Raw genomic sequence first — 18183 nt, 5'->3', positions numbered from 1 at the left:
TCTGCTGATAAGATGAAATGTGAAACTGCGTTTTCTACAGTGGTGACCACAAAGTGAGACCATGGAGTATTCACAAAAGTGCTGTTTAATTAATATATAACAAATAATTAATTAAATTAAAACAAAAGTAACTTTTGTTGCTGAGTAGGCATAGCCTATCACTGCACTGTGAAGCTGGCATGGCAATGTATGCTAAATTGTGCTAAAATATTAGTCTCAGCATCAACAGCACACAATGAAGACACACAAGCATACAAAGACATACTTATTTATGACCATACATACACTGTGTACAAATTGTATCCGTTCAATAGATTTATTTTATGAATTTTAACAGTGTTTTTGAGGAGTTTCAGTCAGCCTTCCAGCCAGGTATTCCACAGCGCTGAGACAGCTCTTTTAAAGGTGACAAATGACTTATTACTTGCCAGGGATCCTGTGACTGTTCTATTTTAATGCCCCTTGATCTTAGCTCTGTGACCGTCTTTGATACTGTTGACCATTCAATTTGAATACTCTGCTTCGAAAAATGGGTTGGCATTGAGGGGATAGCTTTAGACTGGTTCCGCTCCTACCTCACAGACAAGTGTTCCACAGATGAATTCTGGGTCCCCTTCTGTTCTCTATTTACATGCTCCCACTTGGTAACATTATTCGCAATCACAAAATTAACTCTCACTGTTATGTAGATGGCAGCTTTACATATCATTAAAACCCGTCGCTGGATGTCTCTGAATTTCCTCCAGCTTAATGAGGCTAAATCTGAAATAATTTTTGTCCCCCCTAATTCCACACTTTCCTTCCGGACAGAGCTTAGTAGCTTATCTTCCAATGTCACGCATGCAGCCCGCAACCTGTGTGTGATTTTTGATTCACACCCGTCATTCATTCGTCAAGTCACACCTCATTCGTCAAGTCCTTCAGACATGTTATTTCCTTTTTATCACCAGCAGACCTTGAAAAGGTTGTAATATTTAGACTTTTGTAATTTCGTATACTCTGGCCTCTGCAAAAAAGCTATTCTCGTCTCCAACTGAGACTTCAGCTGCCAGACTAATTCTAAGAAATGTGATCACATTACACCCATTTTAGCTGCACTTCGCTGGTTACCTTAATTTCAGAATTGATTTGAAGATTTTATTGATGACTTTTAAATCCACTCTAGAGGACAGGCCCCCAGCTAAATCTCAGACATGCTGATCACTTACCAGGTAACGTCACTTAAGACATTTTGGGTTTTCTTCGAAACACACTTTTTGCTACTACTCCTACAGATTTTGTCCAAAACTCACATGACCCCACATATCTCTGGGGTCATGTGATCAAGAAGTATGAGTCAGATTTTTCAGATCCCATTCCAATTGGCTATTAGCCGGAGACTCAGCTTGAATTTTCATTTCATTTCACTCCGTTATTCAGTCTGAAAGCCCTCTCAGTGAGTGCAGCCGTTTTCTGAGATGGGGGCGTGGCTTAAGTGGGACTCTTTGTCGGTTGGTTCGTACTGGATTATCCCGAGTGGGCCGGTTAGATTTTCAACTGAGAAAACCCTGTCTTTCTACAGCATCACCAGACCCTGAATGCGAAACTAGCAATTCAGGGCACATTAACATTTTATAGGAGGTTTGGGACTATTTTAATTGATTTTGCATGAAGAATTCCAATAACAGCTACTTATTTGTGGCACATATGAGTGCCTCAGAGCAAATGTGAGATTCAGTATAGCAAAAACTCGGGTACACTTTAGTATATAATCTGTGCGTACCCGGCTACCCGGGCTTGGTGAATGAGGTCCAGTGTGTGTACTAGCCCTTGAAGAAGCTCATAACTACCAAAAGAGCAAAAGTGTGTCTGTCACGTTCTATCAGTCAAACCAAGGAACAACAACAGGCCATGATGAGGATAGTTATGAAAATGAGGAGGGGGAACAACAAGGGAAGGATTAAGCTGATGTGGATGATGGTGACAATGATGACGTTACGTCAAAAAGATTTGACTAATCCTGTAATCTGCCTCATGTTGAGGGGTCAGCCTCACTGGATTTAACAAACTGGTTTTAACATGTCTAAAATCTCACACGCACGCGCACACACACACACACACACACACACACACACACACACACACACACACACACACACACACACACACACACACACACACACACACACACACACACACACACACACACACACACACACACACACACACACACACACACACACACACACGTCTTCATATACACTTCTATACCATATTACATGTGAACATCTCACTGACTAATCAGCTTAAGCCACACCACAAAACTGAGTGTGTGTGTGTGTGTGTGTGTGTGTGTGTGTGTGTGTGTGTGTGTGTGTGTGTGTGTGTGTGTGTGTGTGTGTGTGTGTGTGTGTGTGTGTGTGTGTGTGTGTGTGTGTGTGTGCCCCTACCTTAATCTCTCACACACACACACACACACACACACACACACACACACACACACACACACACACACACACACACACACACACACACACACACACACACACACACACACACACACACACACACACACACACACACACACACACACACACACACACACACACACACACACACACACACAGTAAACTTTAATGACTAGCTCTGACATTTCTTCACCTCTCTTCTTCCAGTGTAATTTTCTAACATTATTTTGAGGTCGCACATGGTGGCAGTTCAGCCCAAGGTGTCAATTTAGTGGCACTGATCGGTCAGTTGATGTATAATCCCTTGGGAAGATGTGATTTTAGCTTGTGCTGATTGGTCCGCTGCCATATAAATCCAAGTTACGGCAGCTCACCAATCAGTGCAAGCGTATGTTAAAAACGTATACATTGTAATTATCTAATGTGGAATAATAGCTTATCAAAGTACAAATCTGTGTCCATGTGAGCATTCACGAATTGATCGCGCGTGTGTGTGTGTGTGTGAGTGCGTGTGTGTGTGTGTGGTTAACTACTGTGCCTATCCAATGACCAGGTCGCATCAGCAGACTTCAGTAAAGCTCTTGTTCCATTGTTCATTATCCTCAGTTCATTTAACATGAGACTGGCTGGCTGTCAGAAGTGGACCACTCACCCTTCGTCCGTATAATTAAAGAACAGGAGAGGCAGGGACACTTTTATTTTACCAATATTCATCAAGTGAAGCTCACAAATGATATTATTCAGCTATTTCATTTTCAGTGCTCAGCACAGTTAAAAGACTGGTGAGGTGACCAGTTCAAACATAGTTTTGTACTTTTACTCACTGCCAGCTCCAATAAAGTAGCTAAGGGTTAACTAATCTGTTTAATTATATAGACGTTTTGCTAACATTTTCCAACTAATTGTACTTATTCTGCAGTTTGTTAATCACCGCTTGGCACCATCTGATGGCAGGCTAGTTCTTTCCGTATGACATGAAATAAGTTGAATACAAAATCAGCATAACGACTAAATTATGAGAAAGAAATGATCAGCAACTCTAGATTTCTAAATTAAAATATAAATATAATAAATATAATGTTAAAAATATAATTCACATAGTATGAATGTTGTAAAAAAATATGTTTTAAAAGTTCATTGCATGCCGTAATTAAAATGTTGTCTTTTTCCACTCTCTCTTCATCTATCCTTCTCTTCAGAACAATACCATCTCAACAATGCAGGGTATGGTCCGTTTGGACAAGGTCTTCCACACCCACACAGCAACCACAGTTCCCTGGCTCTCAACAAGTACACGTCTCTAAAGGCCGTTGGTAAGCCACATGCACACATCCACAAGTTCACTGGCTCATTTGTACACACAAGTCAGGTAAGTACACACACACACATGACATAAACATACATGTGCACATACACACACATGGATGCATATACACACACATCTCCATGGGACTCAGCAAGGATCACTGTGTGGGTGCACACACAGTGATAATAACTGCCATAGACACGGTAACCTTTAGCATAATCTCGAGGCTGCAGAGCTGTCATGTAATGATGCTCCCCTGCTGGCTCCCTGAAACTTGATATGAAAATAGGTCTAACATGCTGCTTCTGCTTTTCATTAGCTGACCACTGACAAAGGCCCAACCATTTGCTGCATGTCACTCCTCTACTCTCTCTTATATCGAATGTGCTATCAAGGAAAGGCTAATAAAAAGAAGCCCCAAAAATAACTTATAAAAAGGAACGGTTTGGGGGTGAATTTCCCAACTCTTTTGTGTACACAACATACAACCACCATCTCACTCCAATAATTTAAAACCATTTGTTCAATACAATCTATAGATCCCAGGGTAAAGTATATCTAATCACCTGGGCTTGTATTCATCAAGTATCTCAGAATCACTCCTTGGCATGCTGAAATTATCACCAACGAATACTAGAGGTAAGAGATGAACAAATTTGATGCAGGAAAACAATTACATATATAGTACACAACTTACACTGATATGTGTATGTACTGTATATGTGCATGTGTATGTATGAATAAAAACCCACATTTTTGACTCAACAGAATCTCCAGCAAGAACTACAATTTAATTCTCATAATATGCTTGGCATCCTACAGTATGATGTTCATACATTGATTTCTGTGTTTACTTAGAATATAGAGCAAAGAAAACACAGAATTACCACATGATCACTACTGTGCGCCACAGGAGTTTTACAATGTAAACGTTTCTATCTTGAAAGCAGAAGTGCAGCAATCATCCGGTCTTCAACTTGTATCCATTTAACACAGAAAGTGCATGAGTGCAAGGCATGCCGCCTTGTTCTGTAATTTGTTTCTGGTGGAGATAGGATTTTTTTCCTTAAGAAAGGAATATTGATTACCAATTTTCCATAATTCTGAGAAATTCTTCACTTAGGGCTGATTTTGTACTCTGAGAGGCTTGAAACACAATAGCCTACAGACAGGATAATTTCTTCTGATAGACTGGATCTGACGTTTCTTCCAGTTAAGGGGGAGTTTTTCGTTACCACTGTCGCAAAAATTGGTTGCTCAGGGTGGGACAATGTCGGGTGACTGCTCTACATGTAAAGTGTCTTCAGACAACTTGTTGTGATTTGACACTTACATCAAACACACACACACACACACACACACACACACACACACACACACACACACACACACACACACACACACACACACACACACACACACACACACACACACACACACACACACACACACACACACACACACACACACACCATTAGTGTAGCCTACATCATGAACTGACAGCACTGAGAGACTGAATTTCAATCCAAGTTGAATTTCAAAGAGAGTGAGACAAAAGGTGACACAGTGAATGTGAAAAGGTGAAAGTGAATCAAGTTTTAAAAGGAATGGAGTTATAAGCTGGCAAAATAAGAATAGCTTATCAATGAAAATCTTTTCAATTAAGCCATTTTGACAGGTAGCTAAAAGCAACTGAAGGTAATTATGTTAATTGTGGGTGTGTTTTCCAGCAATAACTTGACTATACAGGCACACAGTAAGGGTATGATCACACATGCGCAACTGAAACAGTTGTGTCCTGTTCACTTCCACTCAAAGCGATATCAGCCAAGCATAAACAAGCATACTGCATTAAAAGTAATACAGTTACCCATTTTTGCACATTGTTGCTGTTGTTTTGATCGAACAGTGTTCGATCAAAACAATAACGAATCCCTCAGACTCTGTCTGACCTTTAACTCACTGTCTGTGGAAGGGATCCATATTTGTAAATATGCATTAAACGCTTAACTGGGGGACAAGTGCAGGCTTGTGTCATGTTATTGGTGACATTTTGTATAAATTAACATGTTTGTGAAAGGAAGGAAAGATGGTAGCATAAAATGTAAGAAACAAACAACATTGGTAAGGAAGGAAGCCAGAAAGGAAGGCAGCAATGAAGAGAAGGAAACAAAGAGCTTAAGGAAGAAAGTAAGTTAAGTGCGAAAGATGTAATGTAATTTTATGAAACATACCCCCAATTTTGTCCTCAGGTTTTTGATGACTGATGAATGAAGTCAGGCAAGTGCAGCAGCAGCAGCACAAATAATATGAGACTTTACATACATTACAGCAGGACTTGTAATGAACAGTTACTGTATGTAACGTTGATTGATTGATTGATTGATTGATTGATTGATTGATTGATTGATTGATTGATTGATTGATTCTGTGTCAGTGTTACATTAAGAATACCTTGTAAGAAGGTGTGTTTATCTGCAATAAAGGTGACACAAACCAAAATGTATGTAGGATTATATTATGTTTTTGATAAGTCATTAAGGGGTTGGTAGCACTTTTTAATGAGACACAGGTTAGTACTAATTATGGTTTTAGCTACAGACAGTATTTCCAGGCACGCATTACAATGGAAAGCCACAAGGCATTGCTCATGTAAAAAATAAGTTCAACTCCCCATTGTCCAATGTCCTGAAGGTCATTATGCAGATTGGTCAATGATCACATTTTTCATAACATGACTGATAAAAGACATAGTCGAATCACAAAATGTGTCCTGTCACCAACAGTGATGCTGACAGCTGGTCACAGTCTTAGTTTTATATCTGAAACACACATAGTAGGATCCTCATTTCTTGTGGATTAGCACCTGGTATCTTTCATTAGGTAATCAACAGGGGCATTTTTGGCTACCGGTACATGGCTACCATTCTAAAGGCAGGTCGAACTCTACTGTTCCTTCAGTTAAAAAGTCAAACTGAGCTCAAAACCTTTGCTTTTGATCTCCATCGACCATCTCCTCCAAAAGATGAGCATTAACTATAGGGCCAGCAGTTTTGTCTTTAATAACATGCGTAGACAAGCAAACTTGGTATGCAGAGTCCCGCCAACAGCCAACCTTATCAGCACATCTGTGACCTGTCTGTCACATGGTCATGACATGTGTATAGCATAGCTGGGCCTTTAAAGTTATAGGCGTTTTACCACCTCTCAATATATATCTAAAAATATACATATATCTTAGTTAAATGTGTAACTATATGTATGCTGCCTTCTTGACCAGGACCCACTTGGGAAATAGATGGAAATCTCAATGTAGTATTACCTTGGTTAACTAAAGCATAAATAAAATGAAACAAATAAATATCTAATCACAAATCACTTTTTGTCATGTAGTTATAAATAGGATGATTGTTCTATGAAAATATAAATGTCCACCCCAGGCTTGGCTGTAAATTCTTAACAAGGCCCACAATGAGATTGAGTCTGACAGCCTTGCTGGAAGGGCCCAATGACACTCTGGACTGACTGTCTGTCAAACAAGCCTGTTATATTAGATCATCCCAGTTCAAGATGTTTGTTGTCCCCCGTGGGAAAGTTGGTTGCAGCCAGGCATAAAACACAATGCATGGCCTACAACTGAACAAAACATAAATGACACATTAAATGAGCACACAAGATACGTCAAATAGACAATGTAAAGTACATTAAATGATTACGCAAGATATGTCAAATAGACAATGTAAAGTGTATAAAACAAGTACCAAGATCAGGGTTTGAAGACTACGATGACAGGCACAATGTATGCTCAGTGACAGTTCATTTCAGGCCAGTTGACTCCCCGCCGGTCTCAGATTGTCACCAGACCATGGTAATGTAAATAGGATATGACTCAAATGATAGTAAGCCTAATTTCTATTTGTTTTTGACAATGTTCAAGCACTAAATCTCTCTCTCTCTCTCTCTCTCTCTCTCTTTCTCTCTCTCCCCAACCCCCCCCCCCCCCCCCCCCCCCAGCTGACACTGCGTCTCGTAGCTACTACAAGAGTTTCCCTCTGATGGACTTCTCTCACTACCAGGCCGCTCCTCCCCCTATTCCATCCTTCCATCACTCATCATCCCTCCATCAACACCACCACCTCAAGGACAAGTCCTACCTCCACCAGTCCCCACTGATGGGGCACCACCACCTGGCCGACCTCCACGCCCCGCTCTCCATCTCCATACCCCCCAACCACCTGGAGCACCAGCGCATGCCCAAGACCACCACTCTCCCGGTCATCTCCGGCTCTGCCTTCAAGGCCTGGGAGTCAAGTGGCCGCCACGTCCAGAGGCAGACGTCCGCGCCTGGGCGCACCTCCTCGGCCGCCGGCGGGTACCACCACCACTCGTCCCGAAGGCACGCCTACTCCACCCGGCGGCAGCACAGTATAGAGAACATGCCAGACCTGTTCGGACAGCCGTACACGAGGGCCTACGGAGGCGGGGAGGGAGGAGGGGTGCTGGGTCACTTCCAGGGCCATGGTCACCACCTGCCCCACCCTTCCTCCTACTACCACCACACCAGGCACAAGAGCTACTCCACCCACAGTAAGACTGAAGTGACCGTCTGAGGTTCCAGAGCCTCAGGGACCGACCCGGTGTTAGCTCCGTACTAGGATGAGGGCATGCTGGCCTCAGTGGTCTTCTATAGGTGATAAATAAATGAAAGCCTGTAGCGAGAGGAGCAGGACTGAAAGGAAAACAGTGTAGCAGCATCACCAGTGTTTATAGTATAATACAGGTTGAAATGGCTGGTATGTCTCAGGCCAGGCCGGATGGCTGAAGGTCGGAGACCAGGTTTTTGGTCCTATCCATCCGTGTGTCCGTCCGTTTGTGTGTGTGTGTATGTCTGTGAACAGCTAATCTCCGGCACCGTTGGACCGATCGGCATGAAACGTTGCGCGCACAGTCCCAGTAGGCCAAGGAAGAACCTCTGGCACAACATTTTCAAATCGGCCTCATGGTGGTGCTATAACAGGGTAATGTTTCTTTTTCCCCTCATCATGACGCAACTCCCCATATAGGCCACACCCATTTCCATCTAACAAGATTTTACGCCATTTTGCGCTTTCTTCAAAACAAACTTTTTGCTACTACTCGAATACTCACGCCAAAGAGTAAATAATTATCTCTGTGGTCACATAATCAAATTGTTCTGATTCCATTCGAATTGGTTTTCAAAGTTTGCGGGAGGGGCCCGTTTTGCACAAAATGCCACAAATCGTGAACAATTGGCGTAAACTTTGCACGCACACTCCCAGCATGCAGGCCCAGGAAGAACCTCCACCCCAAATATTTCAGTGGGACATCCACTTCAGCCTCTAATTAATCCTACAATCAAATCTTAGGTTGTACAATAAGGTTTTTCCCCTGGATTCCTTGATCATGATGCTACTCCCCCCTGGCCATTTATACCAGGCTAGATTTTCCACAATCACGTTTTCTTCTAAACACGACACACTTTTAACTCAAAGAGTGTACAAATGTCAGAAAATGTACCCATAATGGTCCATTTGTTCACTCTCTGACATAAATTGACGTTCAGGATTTTACTGTGTTGCATTTTCAAAAGAACATACAATGATCATACACAGGTTTCCAGACAGGTTTTCATTTTGGGGGTGAACTATCCCTTTAAGCTCAGGGGTAAGGACAATCATTGCACATTATGCAATACAAAACAGATCAATGGCTGTGCCACATTTGCTTTAGGTTAAGGGTTACCTTTGGCCAAGTTTAGGTAACAACAGTAATTGTTGTGAGACTTAAGGTTGGGTTCATTCTGAGATAGTTGTGGGAAGAATATCTGCTGAGTTATATTTAGGTGATTGATGCAGATCTGGCAGACTGCTAAGAATAAAACAAATGGTGTGGCTATATTTGTTTTTAGGGAACAAATGGACTCATATTTGGATATGAGCTGACATTGATAGGACTGATGTTCGGAGCGAGAGACCCGAGTTTACACCCAGTCCACCCAGACAGCCATTACATAGTAACCAACACCACTGCTATATCTGTTCATTTATGTATGTATTGCTTTATTTGACATTAATTTGCCACTCCTGTTGTTCAAACATGGTAGGAACATAAGGATTTGAACTGCTGTGTATTATTTAATAATGTAAAATATAGAAGACCTGTGTGTTTGCTGTTTTTATACTTCCAATATTACCTTTTTATTATGCAAGTATGATGTTCAGCCATGCTACAGTGAGAGCGCTGCTCCATCTAGGGTGGAGTGAGGATCATTTTCAGCACAATTTGACTCTTCTTTCCATTGCTTAAGCGTCAGGACAACACAAAGGATATAGCAATACATCAGACCTGGTTAATAGAACTGTCGTACCTGTTCATACAAATTGTAATGGCAATCATGCAAACATATAGCAAGCAACAAAATACTCTAATCTCTTAATACAATGGCTGTTCTTCAGCAAAAGCAAAATAGAGATTTTGAGACTTGTGTGTCTCACAATTTCCAAAATTGAAATGTACGAAGTCTTACTTAAAAACAGGTGAGATCTGTAGCATTTCTTTCTAGTCATTATATATTGTTTGCTAACATTATGCTAAAGAGCCCTGCTCGTATATCTGTATATCTCTACGTTCTCTCTCTCTTCTCCAAGTTTCTGTCCCGGTTAAAGTGTGCAGCGTGCTTTAGGTCCAACATTCAGGGATGTCGGCCCCCAGGTCACATTAACTTGATGGTGGGGACAATGCCATGCACCCTGGTGTCACGTTCCATCAGCCTTTATCCAGCCCAGTGAGAGGGGAGGAGGGGGAAAGGAGGTTAGAGCGAGTGTGTGTGTGTGTGTGTGTGGGGGGGGGGGACTGGAGTACATGGTAAGAGCCAGGGGCTAAACTTCTTTAGAAAGGATAGAAAGGGGCAGTGGTGAAAGGAGAGAGAGAGAGCAGAGAGAGAAAGGAGGAGAGCAATGAAGGAAGAAAACGATGAAAGAAAACGGTGAAAAAGGAGAGTTGACGGGGGCTAGAGACTAACTCGTGTTTCCTTCCTTGGGGCGCTGAGGGAGTCACTGCTGATCTGTGTGTCCGACCATTGGACATTCTGTGTATGTGTGTGTGGTATGTGAGAGTGCGTACACGCTATCCCTTTGAGGTGTCATTGGAGTGAGATTCATGGAGGCATTTGAAACCCTGAAGTGTGGCAGACCACCCACATCACCTCTCTGAGTCCTAGACAGCAGAGGACAAACAATGTGGAGCTCGTGTTCACAGAAAACGCTTTTGAGCGGCCAGCGCCTTTCTGCCTTGCATTTCATAAAGGCACGCTGGAGTGCTCCTCTTCCCAACGCTGAGCATCGCGTTTCAGCACTCTCGACATCCAGCAGTTTTAGGCAGAGTGCTCAAGGCACTTCAAGCTGAAAACAGTTAAAACTTTTGGAGCGAAGCGCCGCTCATCGATGTCAAGTTTGATCCTCCTGGCTTTGTCTGACAACTCTGTCAATTACGACCTGAATCGTGGCAACCATGAGAAGTCTATGTTTCAAGTCTATGTTTAGCGTTGTTTCCACGGCTATTTGTGCCAATAACACAGATGACACAACGTTTGAGGACAGCAACGGTTGATATATTTGAACATTGCGGGCAACAATAAGCACTGCCTACGAGCACCCTGGACATATCCAGAGCGCTCCTCCGCCCATAAAACTCTTTCTGTGGACTCCTAATTGCATCTCTTTATTGTGAACATTATGGGGAAAATGATAACAGTCAGAGGTCTCAGAGCCCTGATAGAAAGATCAGGATATGAAATAGGAGACAACACTTACGGTAAGAAGAGAGAGATGATGTGATTTTTACCTGCCGGTATGTCCTTGGAGACGAGACTGATTCAGGGGAGGGGAATACCACATGACGAACTTCTTGGAGATATGTCTTTTCACATCATGAAAAGGAACTTCTGTAACAGAAGTGGGACATGATAAAGTACAGTATCTACTCAACAAGGGATCAACCGTGATGGTTGGCGAGATGTTATAATATCAAGACCCTGGACAATTATTTGAGCTATTGCTGATGTCTTCAGCTGTGGCCACACAGAGTTGTTTGCACAATAATGTTTGTGCTGCTACTTACAATGGTAAAGACTAAGAGTGACATTGCAAGCACAACTTGCAACGGGCCAAACTGTGATTAGTATTATTGTGGAGTTAGATTCATAGTTGAGCAGAGCTGTCCTGGGCCAAACAGATAAGAGCACATACTGTATAAATAAATAAGCAAAATGACACCAAATGATGAAGTCAATTACTAAATGCAAGACGTTATTTTAAGGTCATAATCTATACAATATCATCAAGAGGGGTGTATTTGTCACACAGGTACAAGCAGCTACATTTTCGTGTGACATGGTCCGCATGAACAGCAATACAATACAACATAAGAATTACACTGGACAGTCATGCATACACACACACACACACACACACACACACACACACACACACACACACACACACACACACACACACACACACACACACACACACACACACACACGCGCAAGTGTGTTACACAGGGGATCAAAAGGGTCTGACATTTCAAATGTCAAACTCTAGCGCAAATGTGCAACTGTCCTGGAAAGAGAAGAGTTTAAATCTTTATCGTTTGGAATTTGGATCAAATGACAGGCTTGACCTTCCACACAGCCAGTTTGATTATGCATACCTGATGAGGTCTGGACTTTGAAAGCTACTGTGATCTAACAGGCAAGAATCAAGCAGTTACATTAAATAATTTTCAACGTTGCCCAAAATGCAGGACAGCTCCTAGAGTTACGTAACGATGTGCACTTATCTGGGTGGTGTAACAAAGTCGTACGCTCTAAAATGCACTGAAGATGAAAATAAAGTACCCATAAATGAGGTAGGAGTAAAGACACTTGAACAATTTAGAGCTACCCCTTCCTGACAGAGTATTGTCTTTGTGCCCTCTTTGCGGTCCCCCTCTTAACTTTGCTATTGTCTGTCTATCTCAAAGAAAAACACTCTGGAATGGATTCCCTCTGTCTCCCTTTAAAAACAAAACAAAAATCAGTGATTTAGCGAGGCAAATGAGCAATACATTGCAGATCATCTTTATATCAGCGCTTATGGCTAGCAGCAACGTGCAAGTAATTTCCCTCAATAAGCTTTATCTCTAAGTCTTGATATTCTGCATTTGATCACACCTTTTAAAAAGTCATGCTAAAGCTCCTAATATTTTTGTAAGCTCTCTTGCAACCTGTGGCATAGTGTTCTCGTTGATTGTGGGTGATATTCCATGAAGTCTAACTTTGGTCTCTAATATGTCTTCATGGGTCTTATGTGTCCAGGTGCACCCCTTCACCCAACACGCACTCTAGTGCACCCACACAACCAACCCTTTTTATTCCTCCTCTGAGTCCCATTCTCCGTTCATCATCTGCCCAGTTTTCTCTTTCATTTCCCTCTTTCTAATCGCCGACTATGGAATTGGCTTTCCATTCTTCTGTTTTTAGTCATCATCCTCTGTCTGACAGCCAGTCTCATGTTGTCCTGCTTGATGCCTCTTTCCCTCAATCTCTGCACACACTCTCTCTCTCTCTCTCTCTCTCTCTCTCTCTCTCTCTCTCTCTCTCTCTCTCTCTCTCTCTCTCTCTCTCTCTCTCTCTCTCTCTCTCTCTCTCTCTCTCTCTCTCTCTCTCTCTCTCTCTCTCTCTCTCTCTCTCTCTCTCTCTCTCTCTCTCTCTCTCTCTCTCTCTCTCTCTCTCTCTCTCTCTCTCTCTGCACTCATTTGTCCTCCTATTGCAACTGCTCATTTCCTTGTGGCCCTCTGATGCATAACCCTTTTTCCCATTGGGCTTTTCTCTTAGTGCTCTCTTGAGTCATGCAATACTTTTGAATTATGTCGATCTGTGTAGCTCAATTGGCTGAGCAAGACTTTCATCACTGCCAGGGTTAGGGGCTTGATTCCTAATGGGGCCAGGCTAAGGATGCATGAATTCATGGTACTGTAAGGTGTTTGGATTGAAGCATATCCACCAAATGGCTTATGTTCTGTTAAAGGGAGCTCTTCACCAATGTTCAACCTTATCTTCATATAATTAGTATAATGCTCATTATAAGATGAATTAACTCGCTCAGAGGTGGGCCGTGGACAGAAACCTGCCTATCAATGACATCAGCAATAGGCAATAGCTAATGGAAACTACAGCCTTCGTCTTCCTGGAAAGTTAGCATGCTGAAACAGAAGCCAATAAAATGCAAAAGTTTGGAATCTTGTTAGAAATTGTCCACAGCCCACTTCTGAGATGCAGAGCGAGTAGACAGAAATGGTATGGTCTACCATCTAATAATGAGCATTAGTGAGGGATAATTATGTGAAGATAAGATTGAAAATGGGTGAAGTGCTCCTTTAAGAGTTCTCACACACCCCTCAGAGACAGATGACTCCAGTTAGCTTTCCCGCATGCATGACTACTGGTCCAAATGACAAGTCACACTCGCGGAGAGTTTATGCTGCATGGTTGTATGGGTGTCATGCCACAGGCTGAGCCCCCCCCCCCCCCCCCCCCCACACACACACACACACACACACACACACACACACACACACACACACACACACACACACACACACACACACACACACACACACACACACACACACACACACACACACACACACACACACACACGTATGAAATTCAACAGGCATTTGTCTACAGCACAAATATTGTTGCAGGATCAATTCAGAATTGGAAACATTTGCAACAGTTATCACTGTCCACATACAAGCACTATACACACTAGCTTGCTGCGTTTGTGCCCTATAATTCCAAATGCATCTCTTCCTTCTATTGCTCCCTCAAGTAGCAGTATAATGCCAGTAACACCAGTCGCTTATTTTCAAACAGACATTTCTTGACAATGTACCACCAGAGGTACACCGCACAGCTAACCATTTTCACATGTATGAAGTTGGAGCAAAATGCCTGCCATGCGAGTATGTTCAATGACACACAACACAAACATACAGTATGACAATATGAGCTGGGAGGATAAGGGTAACATATAGGGGGGGGGGGGTTCAGGTTCATATAAGTGTTTTACCATTGAAATGTCAAAGTGTTAAGTATTTTTCCAAATGAACTCCAACTTTTAACCAACCTAACAATACTGTCCCTTAATGAATTTCAGGTAAAAGCATATAAAAATGTGTTTTTTGTTCTGCAGAAGTAGCAATTCAAGAGGTCTCACTCTTTACAGCCTTGGCCATAATAGTGCTCAAATTATATTGTTTGAAAAACAAGAACAAATCTCTTTTTCAGCCATCAGAAGTTTGGCTGCGAATGGCTACAGAATAAATGCATGAAGTGGGACTTTTACTATGGTTATATATTGTTTGTATAAGGGCTTTAACTAAACTGAGTAATACATTTTTATTCTCATAATATTTATAATTAACTGAAATGATGTTGATGTCAAATGGAAAGAAATATAATTTCATGTGGCATGTCAAATGGCTAAAAGTTAGGGAAAGAGAAGTATATTTTTTAAGTTGTGCAATAGGTATCTTCTACCGCAATAATGGGATGCTACAGGTGTTGTACCTTTGTCTGATAGTTTTGTGAATTTGTACTTTAGTGACAGGACACAGAACATCTGCAATATATGTTGTAATTGTCTTTTTCGATATTCAATGATATCTAAAATTACAATGCAGGTTATTTAAAATTACTCTTAATTCCAATTATAAGTCTTTGAGGAACCCACATTTTGCATCTTATGTTCATATCGTGACTGCATTCTACTACAGTGAGCTTTTTAAATGAACTGAAATGTTTCAATGTTGCAAATATGCCATATTCTATGATCAGGATTTTGGACGTTGCCTTAGGTGAAATAACCACATAAAGAAACGTATTTGACCTACTAAACTACTAGGAAACCTAGTACTCTGGGAAAAATGTCGGGGGGAAATCTCGGGATAAACAAGTTAACAACAACACTACACTGACTACAAAACTGAAAAACGTTAATAAAAACAATATGCAAGTATAATCAATCAATCAATTATTCAGCGGTGGTCTCTTCATGTTGTAGTTTAATGGCTCAAGCTGCTCTCAGACCCTTTTATGCCAGGTGAGTACAGGTGATGGCCCAGACCCCGACCCCGACACCTGGCACTCCTGGCACCCCATGAAGATAAAGGCATACATTTGCATCACTATAGGCGACGTTGCTCTGCTGAATGGATACAGTAGTGATTGGCTGCCTAACCGCGTGAATGGACGAGGAGGTCCGATGGCCACTAATCTCTTTGGATTTTTTTCACTGCCTGTTTTTCAGTCTTTTGGTTTATTTTCTAGGGGAGGCTAGATTTTAGTTGGGCAGGCGGCAGCCTACCCTGCCTCTATGGTGGGTACGCCACTGCTCCAGATATGAGTTATCTGCATTAACTGAAATAAGGAAATGCATCCTATTTTTGGTTAACTCAACTGAAAAACATGCCATTCAAAGCAGCGGTCGTCGGACTATGGAGCTGGTAACTGAACTGTCTGGTGTCCCAGGTCTAGCCCTCAAATAGATGGTGATAATGAATACCAACAGTATTTTGGGTCTTATGGTACAGAGTGGAGGATCAAAGACTTCAGGAACGGAGGTGTGAAGCATGTATAAACTCATGAATAAAGATGTGATATAAAAGGAAAATCAAGGGTAGAGTGGAGTTCTAGTAACAAGGTAAAAAAGGAAGAAAACGTAGCCTACTTCTTACTATGAATAAAAGACACATTTTTACCCAGAGATGTTCTTTACTGAAATGTTGCCATTTTTGAAGATTAAATAGAAGATTGAGAAACTACTTCAAGACTGTTGCATGCGTTTCATTATCTGTGAAATGTAGAACTATATGTGCTTGGCCTACTATACTGCTCAAATATGAAAGGCTTTCCTGTGGCCTCTGGAACACATTCAATATTTCGATGAAAAAATAAATGTTAAATAAATAATTATTCGATGGTTGGTTGTACAAAAACAATGGCATAGGGATGACCATTTTGAGAGTTTTTTCGTAACTGTTAACCAAAACTAGTTAACAGTTAATTAACACATTAATCAATGAAAATAAAATGTAGGCTATTGTTTAGAATGGAGGAATGGCTGTGAGTCACTCAAATTAACATCCGCCAGGACTGCATTTACAGTCGTGAAACTGTAGGAACCCAGTACAACTAAATTGGGGGGAAAAAATATGGAGACAATCCTCCTCTCTGGCTGGTAGGACAAAAAAACCTTCCTGTAGATCTGTGCATCATCGTGTGTAGTGCGTAATTGCCTGGGTTATCAAATAGCAAGATATTTTATTGATGCAAAGCTAAATATTGATTCAGGTCATAATTTCATTTATCACCAAACAAATCTGTAGGTCAGTTCACTTTTTTTAACCATGTGAGCTACTGAGCAATTTGTTTGGAGAAAGGTCAAAGTTCAAATAAACGGATATGTGATGAGTTGTGTCTGTGATTGTTAGGTGAGATTTCTCCAATTTGGTCTATCACTGGTTAACATATGGTAACATAACATACTGACTGTGCTAAATTGGAAAAATCTCACTTCACAATGACATACACAACTCATCACAAAAACATTTCTCTGAACTCACCATAAAGATTCCTCAGCAGATCAGTTCACTTTTTATTTTCTAACCATGTGAGAAGGTCATATGATATGATGTCACTGGTAAACATAGTCATATTTTACTGAGCCAAATTGGAGAAATCTCACTTCACAATCACAGACAGGACAACTCAACACATGTTAATTTCTCTGAACTTTGACCTTTCACCAAATAAATTCTTCAGTAGGTCAGTTTGTGTGTAGTGCACTATTTTTGGTTGTCAAAATATTACGGCCCCCATCATTTTACATTTGCAAAATTAAACCTATTAAATTTAGACCTAAATAAACCCAAAACTAAACCTAAATTATATATTTAGGCTGTAGCTACAGCCTAAATAAATAAATAAAAACTAAATACATTTTGTCCAGAGATAGTAGTGCTTAAAGGACCACCCATTTTCAACCTTATTTTGATTTAATTGGTCCTCACCAATGCTCATTATAACATGGTGGTACCATTTCTATCTACTACTCGGTCTACTGAGAGGATGGCTGTGGACAGGCTGGGGGGGAAGTCAATGACAAAGAGTGAACACTTAAAAAAGGAAGGTATTGATTAGAGAGAATGGCCAGTGGCTTTACTGATCAAATAAGCATGGAAAGGAAAGATTACAAAACGTGTTTCATGTTATTTACGGTCGATTAATTACGTACACCTCTGGCGCCATCTTGTGTATTTTCTCATCATTACGTGAAACAAAATGCCAAGGGTACAGCTCCAAAG

The 18183-nt window shown here is 41.3% G+C and overlaps 2 protein-coding genes across 2 annotated transcripts in view; one reads left to right on the top strand and one right to left on the bottom strand.

Annotated features, from left to right (window-relative positions):
• shisa8b (shisa family member 8b) overlaps positions 1–8363 on the top strand; it is a gene marked incomplete at both ends in the record, with an annotated part of 36951 nt that extends 28588 nt beyond the window's left edge. Inside the window, 2 exons of the mRNA XM_084078249.1 lie at positions 3647–3760; positions 7768–8363. Of these exons, the coding sequence (XP_083934375.1) occupies positions 3647–3760; positions 7768–8363 (710 nt within the window). The remainder of the gene's footprint in view (positions 1–3646; positions 3761–7767) is intronic.
• The window catches only part of LOC311060979 (arf-GAP with dual PH domain-containing protein 1-like), a 314152-nt gene that overhangs the window by 280760 nt on the left and 15209 nt on the right, over positions 1–18183 (bottom strand). The window lies entirely within an intron of this gene.

This window comes from Gymnoscopelus microlampas (assembly GCF_963454915.1).
Source record: "Gymnoscopelus microlampas genome assembly, chromosome: 14".
In the NCBI taxonomy this organism is placed as follows: domain Eukaryota; kingdom Metazoa; phylum Chordata; class Actinopteri; order Myctophiformes; family Myctophidae; genus Gymnoscopelus; species Gymnoscopelus microlampas.
This window is presented reverse-complemented; position numbering and strand designations above follow the sequence as displayed.